This window comes from Vigna unguiculata, chromosome 3 (assembly GCF_037176805.1).
Source record: "Vigna unguiculata cultivar grain cowpea cultivar isolate G323 ecotype 2 chromosome 3, ASM3717680v1, whole genome shotgun sequence".
Lineage (NCBI taxonomy): Eukaryota > Viridiplantae > Streptophyta > Magnoliopsida > Fabales > Fabaceae > Vigna > Vigna unguiculata.
The window spans coordinates 16,323,948-16,334,855 of record NC_140794.1 but is presented as its reverse complement, the minus strand read 5'-3'; the positions used below and the strand labels follow the sequence as shown (position 1 = coordinate 16,334,855).

The 10,908-nt window shown below is 36.9% G+C and overlaps 1 protein-coding gene and 1 pseudogene across 1 annotated transcript; both read left to right on the top strand.

Annotated features, from left to right (window-relative positions):
* Window positions 1–2,034: 2,034 nt before the first annotated feature.
* On the top strand, window positions 2,035–6,496 carry LOC114179291 (uncharacterized). The gene is made up of 2 exons (XM_028065571.2): window positions 2,035–5,908; window positions 6,012–6,496. The coding sequence occupies exons 1-2, from the start codon at window positions 2,470–2,472 to the stop codon at window positions 6,380–6,382; spliced, it is 3,810 nt and encodes a 1,269-aa protein (XP_027921372.1). The 5' UTR covers window positions 2,035–2,469; the 3' UTR covers window positions 6,383–6,496.
* A 326-nt stretch (window positions 6,497–6,822) lies between these two features.
* Window positions 6,823–8,540, top strand: LOC146887524 (uncharacterized; annotated as a pseudogene).
* Window positions 8,541–10,908: the final 2,368 nt, after the last annotated feature.

Sequence of the window (10,908 nt, the reverse complement as noted above, 5' to 3'; positions counted from 1 at the left end):
TAAAATTTTTTTCCTATATATTATTTTGCCTATTCATTTCTATTTACCATCATTCCAATTCACACTTAACTTCAAGACAAACTAGAAAATAAATAAAAAAATATTCACGTCACATGTATTAATGGGTACTGTATATTTAACTAAAAACATGTTTGCAAAATTATTTTTCTCAAAAAAATATAAAACTTTAGTGTTAATCTTTCTAAAACTATTTGTTTGCTTTTAATCTCTTTGATTTTAAAATATATCATTTTTGGACTACAAAGTATTTTAGATAACGTTTTATATGTAAAAGGCAGTTTATTGATAACGCTTGATAAATTAAAAGTTATGTATCTTATTAAAATTAAAATGAAAATTCAAAATTTGTTAAATAGATTATAATATATCTTACCATAAAAATAAAATAAAAATGAAAAGGTGTACTAAAAGTCAATGTACGGTCGTGAAGTTTATTATGGATTGGATTGGCCCGTGAACTACATCGGATAAGTTTTGAAGACCTAAAAGGGGCTATTTTTTTTGTTGCATTATAGACCTTTTTTGATTCCATTGCATCCCCTAATTGACTTTTTTCTTCTCATCATCATGTGGGATTTGAAGTATGCTTTTCCTCTTCATTTTGGTACATTCATATAAACGGATACATTCATCATATAATATTCCTTTTGAGAGTTATCTCAATACTATTTATTTTCTCTTTCCTTCATAATCCATTTGCGGAAAAAATGGAAGTTACATCTTTTAAAATAAAATTGATGGAACTTTGAGTAAGAAGTTTTGAGATATTAATGAGTTGTGAACATATTTATATAATATAAGAGAGCACTATAACACCTTAAACCTAAAACTTTGAAGTAATAGGTTTATTAGTTATTTTATTAATATATATTGTCAATATCACTTGTTTTTAATTAATATTAAACTTCCAATTCACCTTTAATTTCTAATAAAGCACTCTTACGTGACATCGCTTTTCTTAACGAAAGAATAAAATTCAAGATGTCAAATAAATGTAATAGATGTCAATAATTTTTTTTTTCCTTTTATAATACCTAGTTTTTCTTAACTTTGACAAGGCGATTTGTTTGTGGAGGACGTAGAACTTGTTGATGTAAAGCTAAGCTTGAACCTCCAAAGCTTAATAATTACCGAGTTATTAATAAAAACGGAAAAGAAATACACTAAAAAAAACCAAAATACTTTCGGGTAAAAACAATACTAGTAAATAAGTTTATGCTCATAAAACTAATTTAAAAGATAAGATTGACACTCTATATACATTATGATTTAACCTTATTTATTTCTACTCTATGTGCATCTCTAAGAGCTTAGTCTCAAGCTATATAAGTGTTTTACACTAACCCATTCGAAATGCAATATTCCAAGAGATAACATTATCAATTATTGAGTCATGAATCAAAATTAGATTAAAAATTCCAATTAGAGGATTGGTATGGAGCCGTGGACATAAAATAAACCAGATGAGTTAATTAACATTTGTTTTGCCATCAATTTAGAATAACAGTACATTATATAGAGTAGAAGAGCATAAAAAAATGCTTTTGGAGTAGCCAAAAGGGTTACGTGCAACCAATAATAAAGACGAAACGCTGCAAAAGGACATCGGGTTTGGTAACTCAAACCAAAACAAATGCAAAAAAATATAAGATTCAATTCAAAACTTTTTCTACTTTAAATTTCTTGATTTCTTTGTATTTTATTGTATATACAACAGAAACAGAGTGAGGGTTGGTTTGAGCATAAAACAGTTTACGTGGCTTCCGTGGGGGTGAAAGTGATTCGCTGAACAAGACTCTGTTGACTTTGTTAAAGCAACGACAGAACAAGGTTTGAAAAGCTATGCAGATACAAAAAGTTAATTAACACATAAATTTTAGAAGAAAAGAAAGAGAAAGCAGAAAAAAATGATTGATTTGACGATGAGAAATGAAAAGTATTAATAGTAGTAATAGTTATTACCGACGCCAAATACCTAAACTCAGTTCATCAAGATTTAAGAAAGGATATATTGTTATTCAACTGCTCACGACACTAAAAAAAGCAAAACTGTTACACCTATTCCTCTATCATCACTGTGCCTCACCCAACAACTACTACATTCTCTCTCATATTTCTTTGAGAGTCAATCTTTGGCCACTGTTACATTAATTCTATGTGCTATCTCTATACTATATTTACTATTGGACCTTTTTCTTCCCTTATATTTTCCCTTTCTGTCTAGTGTTTTCTGATCCATGTTGACCTTTTTCTTCCTCTAATGCTCCCTCTTCTCATATGGAAGGTGTTTGACTAAAGTGCTGTGTTCTCATCTTCTCATACGCATGCGGCAGATACCACTCATCTGAATACACTTCCATGTTCATCATTAGGAGCAACTTTCATTGCTACTACTTGAAACAAAAACACTCCTCTGTCAACTTTATGAGTGTTTGAAAGTTGCAAACAATGATGTTTTCGACACTCGTGGTTGTGTTGCTTTTGTGTTTTTCTCCTACGCTAGTGGTCTTTGGTCTGAGCAACTCGGATCACACCACTTTGAGAGTGCTGTTGGAAGTGAAGAAGTCTTTTGTGAAAGACCCGCGAAATGTTCTGAGTGATTGGACAGAGGATAACATTGACTACTGCAGTTGGAGAGGGGTGTCGTGTGAATTGGACTCAGACTTGGACACAGTTTCAAACTCTTTAGATGGTGACTCCATGCAAGTTGTGGGTCTCAATCTTTCTGACTCGTCACTTACCGGGTCACTGTCACCTTCACTCGGTCGTTTGCAAAACCTGCTCCACCTTGATCTTTCCTCCAACAGTCTCACTGGTCCCATTCCACCTAATCTCTCCAACCTCACTTCCTTGGAATCTTTGCTTCTCTTCTCCAACCAACTCACCGGTCACATACCGGAAGAGTTCGGCTCGCTCAAGAGTCTCCGAGTCATGCGACTCGGTGACAATGCATTGACGGGAACGATTCCGGCATCTCTCGCCAACCTGGTCAATTTGGTCAACCTTGGCTTGGCTTCCTGCGGACTCACCGGCTCTATTCCGAGGCAACTTGGTCAACTCAAACTCATGGAGAATCTGATTCTGCAAGACAACGAGTTGATGGGTCCTATTCCGACCGAGTTGGGGAACTGCTCAAGCCTCGCCGTCTTCACTGCAGCTAACAACAAACTCAATGGATCAATACCCAGTGAACTGGGTCGGCTCAGCAATCTGCAAATTCTCAACTTTGCCAACAACAGTATATCAGGGGAGATTCCGAGTCAACTCGGTAATATGAGTCAACTCGTTTACCTGAACTTGATGGGGAACCAGCTCGAGGGTACCATTCCTCCGTCACTAGCTCAACTGGGCAATCTGCAAAATCTGGACCTGTCAATGAACAAGCTCAGGGGAGGAATCCCAGAGGAGTTGGGCAACTTGGGTGAGCTAGTTTATTTGGTTCTGTCTGGTAACAACCTTAATGGTGTCATACCGAGGACCATATGTTCCAATGCAACAAGTTTGGAGCACTTGATGTTGTCAGAAAGTGGACTCCATGGTGAGATTCCAGCTGAGTTGAGTCAATGCCAGCAACTAATGCAACTTGATTTATCCAACAATGCACTCAACGGATCCATACCTCTTGAGCTTTATGGGTTGCTGCAATTAACTGATCTCTTGCTGCACAATAACAGCTTGGTTGGCTCCATCTCTCCCTTCATAGGGAACCTCAGTGGCTTGCAGACACTTGCTTTGTTTCACAATAATTTGGAGGGTGTTCTGCCGAGAGAGATAGGAATGCTTGGCAAGTTGGAAATTTTGTATCTTTATGATAACCAATTGTCAGGGTCTATACCTACGGAGATTGGTAATTGTTCTAGCTTGCAAATGATTGATTTCTTTGGAAACCGTTTCAGTGGGGAAATTCCAGTCACTATTGGAAGGCTGAAAGTGTTGAATTTCCTTCACCTTAGACAGAATGAGCTAGTGGGTGAGATTCCAGCCACCTTGGGTAATTGTCATAAACTGAACATTCTGGATTTAGCTGACAATCAGCTCTCGGGTGCAATTCCTGCAACGTTTGGATTCCTCAAGGAATTACAGCAACTCATGATCTACAACAATTCCCTTGAAGGTAATCTTCCTCACCAACTGATAACATTAACAAACTTGACCAGAGTGAATCTTTCTAAGAACAGATTGAATGGTAGTGTAGCTGCATTGTGTAGCTCTCAGTCATTTCTTTCTTTCGATGTTACTGACAATGAGTTTGAGGGTGAAATTCCTTCCCAAATGGGAAACTCACCCTCCCTTGAGAGACTAAGATTAGGTAACAACAATTTTTCTGGAGAAATTCCAAGGACATTGGGAAAAATCCGTGAGCTGTCATTATTAGACCTCTCAGGAAATTCACTCACTGGACCAATACCAGCTGAGCTTTCTTTGTGCAACAAACTGGCTTATATTGATTTAAGCAGTAACTTTATTTTCGGACAAATACCATTATGGCTTGGAAGTTTATCTCAGTTGGGAGAGCTCAAACTCTCCTCCAATAATTTTTCTGGGCCACTTCCATTAGGCCTATTCAAATGTTCTAAGTTGCTTGTTCTCTCTCTAAATGACAACTCCCTGAATGGAACTCTCCCATCTGATATTGGTGAACTTGCAAACCTAAATGTGCTCAGACTTGACCACAATAATTTATCTGGTCCAATACCTCTGGAGATAGGCAAATTGACCAAGCTTTATGAGCTCCGGCTCTCAAGAAATGGATTCAATGGTGAGATTCCAGCTGAGTTTGGAAAACTTCAAAATCTCCAAATCATTTTGGACCTTAGTTACAATAATCTCTCAGGTCTCATCCCACTTTCTCTTGGGAAGCAGTCAAAGTTAGAAGCTCTTGATCTTTCCCACAATCAACTAACTGGAGAAGTCCCTCCACAAATTGGGGAAATGAGCAGTTTGGGAAAGCTTGATCTTTCTTACAACAACCTTCAAGGAAAATTGGATAAGCATTTTTCCCGTTGGCCAGACCAGGCATTTGAAGGAAACATACATCTTTGTGGAAGCCCTCTTGAGAGCTGCCACAGAAATAAAGACTCTGAAAATGCAGGCCTGAATGAAGCAACAGTAGTGATAATCTCTTCCCTTTCAACATTAGCTGCAATTGCACTTCTGATACTCGCAGTCAGAATCTTTTCCAAAAACAAGCAAGAATTCTGCAGGAAAGCCAGTGAAGTGAACTATGTTTACTCCTCTTCTTCATCACAAGCACAGAGAAGACCACTGTTCCAACTAAATGCAGCTGGAAATAGAGATTTCAGATGGGAAGACATCATGGATGCAACGAACAATCTAAGTGAGGACTTCATGATTGGCTCAGGAGGTTCAGGGAAAATCTACAAAGCTGAATTGGCATCTGGAGAGACTGTTGCTGTCAAGAAGATTTCATCAAAAGATGAATTTCTGTTAAACAAAAGCTTCGTAAGAGAAGTTAAGACACTAGGGAGGATTAGACACAGACATCTGGTGAAGCTAATAGGATATTGTAGCAACAAAAACAAAGAAGCAGGTTGGAATCTGTTGATATATGAGTACATGGAGAATGGGAGTGTTTGGGATTGGCTTCACGGGAAACCAGCGAAGGAGAGCAAAGTAAAGAGCACCCTTGATTGGGAGACAAGGTTCAAAATTGCTGTAGGATTAGCTCAAGGAGTTGAATACCTGCATCACGATTGCGTCCCAAAGATCCTTCACAGGGACATCAAATCCAGCAATGTATTGCTAGACTCAAAATTGGAGGCACACTTGGGAGATTTTGGACTGGCAAAAGCACTAACAGAGAATTATGACTCTGATACTGAGTCTAATTCTTGGTTTGCTGGCTCTTATGGCTACCTAGCTCCAGGTAGGTGATCAAAATACTGGTTTGAACTCACCTTTATCTTGCATCATCTTTTTCTTACCTTTAACCACTGAACAAACTTGTTTGCTATGGGCTTTATTTTCAGAGTATGCATACTCACAACAGGCAACAGAAAAGAGTGACGTTTACAGCATGGGAATAGTGCTGATGGAACTTGTTAGTGGTAAAATGCCAACAAATGAAATTTTTGGTGCTGAGATGAACATGGTGAGATGGGTAGAAATGAACGTGGATATGCGTGGCTTTACCAGTGAGGAACTGATAGATCCTGAATTGAAACCCCTTTTACCTGACGAAGAGTTTGCTGCATTCAAAGTGCTTGAGATAGCCCTGCAATGCACGAAAGCTACACCACACGAGAGGCCATCTTCGAGGAAAGCATGCGATCTTCTCCTCCATGTATTCAACAACAGGATGATCAACTTTGAGAAGATGAATTTGGAACATTGCAAATGAATTTGTTTTCTGAGGATTGAAACAACCCCTACTAGCATTATTGAAAATTTATGTAAACGTTACTCTTTTTTTCACATTACATAGAGAAATTGGCATAGTTGCCGTTGTTCAGCAGTTCCCAGCTAGCAGCCAAAATTTGCAACAACATATCATCAATTTTCAACGGTTCATGCTGAATGCTCACGCTTTAATTCCTCCGATGGGACGCTGATCAACTCTTGAATTAATTACTATAAAAGCCGTGTTCGGATGTTGAAGAAGATAAATTACATTATCATACTTATTTCTGTTATATATAGCGTCTATATTGCAAAAGCCGTTCCACAATTTGAGTGATTTTATCTCCTCTTTTTCGGATACAGGTGGGTTTGTTTTAGATTTTTCTTTTGCAGGCAATGGATTTTGGCCCATCTATACTTTCATCCACCGTTTGTAAATAGAGCACCTTACTCCTCCTTCAAACACACGCTTCCATATTCTCATTCATTCTCTTTCATTCTCTCATCCTTTCTCTCTTATATCTCTTTTATCTTGAGTTTATTTATTTACTCCTTTTAAGAATTATCTTCCGAACTTCCAAGAAGTTCTTATTATATCCTAAAGGGTTTGCACAATACACTGTGGATAAGTCATTGAGTTAAGAGCTATCTTCCGAAATTCCGAGAAGTTCCTATTGTATCCTGGAGGGCTTGCGCAATACACTGCGGATAAGTCCTTAAGGGCAGTGAATCTACACGTCTCGGGAAGTCTTTTTGGTTTGTGATTTTATCAGCTACTACAACAATCTCAAGGACTTATGGCTGACAACAACACATCCTCTACGAAAAATCCAAATACTGTTTCCGGAACTCAGACGGTCTTTGCGAAAGCTTTTTCGGATGTGTCAAAAATCGAGGTATTCTCTGGATAGAACTTTCGACACTGGCAAGAACGTGTTCTACCCTTTTAGACATGTATGGAGTTGCTACTGCTCTCACATCTTCAAAACCCAACTCCAATATCCCTTCAAAACAAGTTGAAGACTGGATTCATGCAAACAAGGTATGTCGACACACTTTACTTAGTGCATTGTCTACTGACTTGTTCGATGTGTATTGTTCATACAAGGAAGCAAAAGAAATTTGGGATTCTTTAATCCTCAAATATACTGCTGAAGAAGTAGTCAGCCAAAGATTTATCATAGGAACTACTACCGCTGGGAGATGATTGAAGATAAGGACATTAAGATCCAAATAAACGAATATCACAAGCTACTTGAAGATATCAAAACAGAGAACATAATCCTCCCTGATGAGTTTGTTTCAGAACTTCTAATCGAGAAACTACCGTCATCTTGCATTGATTATAAACAACAACTGAAACACAGGCACAAGAAGATGTCGCTTCAAGAGCTCATTACACACATCATAGTTGAAGATACCAACATGCAGGAATGTGCTACTACAAGAGCCAAAGCATTATCTACAAAAGCTTACGTTGTAGAAGAAAAACCTGCATAAAAAAGGTACGAGAATAAACCTTATCATAATAAGAATAGTAATTTTTGAAATTCTCGTCCCAAAGGATCTAACCCCACCTTTAAGAAAAAGGGAAATTGCTTCGTATATGGGAATCATGGCCATCATGCACCTCAGTGCAGGCGTAGAGCAAGAAACGACAATCCTCCTAGGGCAAATATAGCCTAAGGGGAAGATACTATAGTTGCGGTCGTTTCACAAGTAAACTTGATGACCAATGTGAGTAAGTGGGTGGTAGACTCTGGTGCTACCAAGCACATTTGTGCAAACATAAGTGCTTTTACCTCCTATACCAGTGTAGGGTATGGAGAAAAACACGTCTATCTTGGTGATTCCAGGACAGCTCCTATCCTAGGAAAAGGAAAGGTTCTTCTGAAGCTCACATCTGGGTAAACTTTGGCCTTGAGTGATGTGTTGCGCGTGCCCTCTATTAGAGTTAATTTAATATCTGTAGCACTACTTGGAAAAGTTGGGGGTTAAAGTGTCATTCGAATCTAACAAGATTGTAATGACAAAAAATAATGTTTTCGTGGGGAAGGGATATTGTGGTTAAGGTCTCTTCGTACTCAATATTTCAAAAATTATTAATAAATCTTCTTTTGCTTATATTGTTGACTTGTATGATATGTGGCATGCTAGATTAGGACATGTGAATTCTTTGTATATTATGAAATTGCAATGACTGGGATTAATTAATATGCATGATAAACAAAGTGGTAAATGTGATATATGTGTAGAATTTAAAATAACAAAGAAGATTTGTTATCTTGTAGAACGTCAATCTGAATTGTTAGGGTTGATACATTCTGATCTAACTGACTTAAAATAGACTATGTCTAGAGGTGGTAAAAATTATTTTGTGACCTTTATAGATGATTATTCTAGATACACCAAAGTGTACTTAATCAAGCATAAAGATGAAGCTTTCGATGTTTTTAAAGTATAAGGCAAAAGTAGAAAATCAATTGAATAAGAAAATTAAGAGGATTAGATCAGATAGGTGGTGAATATATTTTGTTTAATGAATATTGTGTTTGATAAGGTACCATCCATGAAGTAACCCCACCATATTCACCTGAATCTAATGGAGTAGCTGAGAGAAAGAATAGAACTCTTAAGAAAATGATGAATGTCATGCTTATTAGTTCTAGTGCACCTGATAACCTTTAGGGAGAAGCCCTTCTTACTGCATGTTTTTTACAAAATAGGATACCTCATAAGAAAACCGGTAAAACTCCTTATGAGTTGTGGAGAGGTTATCAACCTAATCTTAAATATCTAAGAGTGTGGGGGTGCCTAGCTAAGGTAATGTTACCTGATCCTAAGAAAAAGAAAATAGGCTTTAAAACCTCTTATTGTATGTTTTTAGGCTATGTTGAACATAGTGTTACCTATAGGTTTCTTATTCTTAAAAGTGATGTAATTGAACATAATACTATTGTGGAGACAAAAAATGTTGAGTTTTTTGAACATATATTTCCTTTAAAGGTTAGTGAGACACCTGAACAGTCTATAGATAACAATAGTGATGCCATGTGTGAAGTCTTTAGAAGAAGTAAAAGACAAAGGAAGGAAACTTCTTTTGGACATGACTTTTATACCTATCTAGTTGAAAATGATCCAACAAGCTTTCTAAAGGCTACTAGAGTTCCTGATGCAAAATAGTGGGATAAGGCCATTAGGACTGAAATTGAATCAATTCAGAAAAATAATACTTGGACCTTAGTAGATTTACCTAAAGGAGCAAAACCCATTGGTTGTAAGTGGATCTTTAAGAAAAAGTATCACCTAGATGGATCCATAGATAAGTATAAAGCAAGGTTAGTAGCAAAAGGTTTCACTCAAAAACCCAACATAAATTACTTTGACACCTTTGCCCCCTATGACTAGGACTTTCTCAATTCGAGTTTTGTTAACCTTAGCAACTACCCATAAGCTAGTGATACATCAAATTAATGTTAAGACTGCTTTTCTAAATGTGGATTTAGAGGAGGAAATCTATATGACTCAACCTAGGGGTGTGTGGTCCCTGGTCAAGAAAATAAGGTATGCAAGCTTTTAAAATCTTTGTATGGGTTAAAACAAGCATTTAAATAGTGACATGAAAAACTAAATAGTGTCTTACTATGTGATGGTTTCTTACCTAATGATGCATATAAATGTGTGTATTCTAAATCTGAAAATGGTGAATGTGTCATTATATGTTTCTATGTGGATGACATGTTAATATTTGGTTCATGAATTGATATAATTTCTAGAACTAAATTGTTTCTGTAAGACTCGTGAAAATTAATTAATTAAATAATTAATTAATTAATAAATGCGGGTAGAAAGCGCCTTTATGGAATTAATTATTGTTTAATGTGATGTGGAAAAGTACTAGCTCAAGTGGTTAAGAGTACTTTGATTGTGTGAAAGGACTTGGGTCCGAGTCCTATGTATGTCAATTATGTGTTGTTGTTTTATTATTGATTTTTAATAATATGTATTAGTATGGAATTGGTATTGTAAGCCTATCATGATTGAAGTGTGTCACTAACATGACTTGGTTGAATTGGTTATGCACTCGAATGGTGACTAAGTGGTCATGGGTTCAAACTTGGTTGGGAATGAAATTGGAACTTTATTTTTTAAAAGTGTGGTTTTGGAGGGAATATGAGAGGACAAAAGAAAACCTAGAAGGGGAAGCCAAGAGGGGCTGGAAAACATCCTATAATTACCCTAAATGAGAATTAAACACACTAAAGAGCCCATTTTCGTTTTAGTTTTAAAACCCATCTTAAAGACACCTATAAAAGCCAAATTTTAGGTAAAAGGGAAGGGTTTTGGCAGTGTGGTGAACTGGTATAGAGAGGAGCACGAGATTGAGAGTGTGAGTTGAGTTTTGGGTGTGCAAGGGTTGAAGCAAGAAGGCAATTGTAAATCACGGGTCATTCGTCTCTCTCTACTTTGATCAATAATTCCAGGTTAGGGGAGCTGAACCCAATTCTCGTATTATTGAATTGTTAG

Excerpts from the sequence above, each read along its gene's own strand:
- LOC114179291 (XM_028065571.2), top strand. The coding sequence starts at position 2,470 with ATGATGTTTTCGACACTCGTGGTTGTGTTGCTTTTGTGTTTTTCTCCT. Across the intron at positions 5,909-6,011 it reads TTATGGCTACCTAGCTCCAG|AGTATGCATACTCACAACAG; the intron begins GTAGGTGATCAA and ends CTTTATTTTCAG.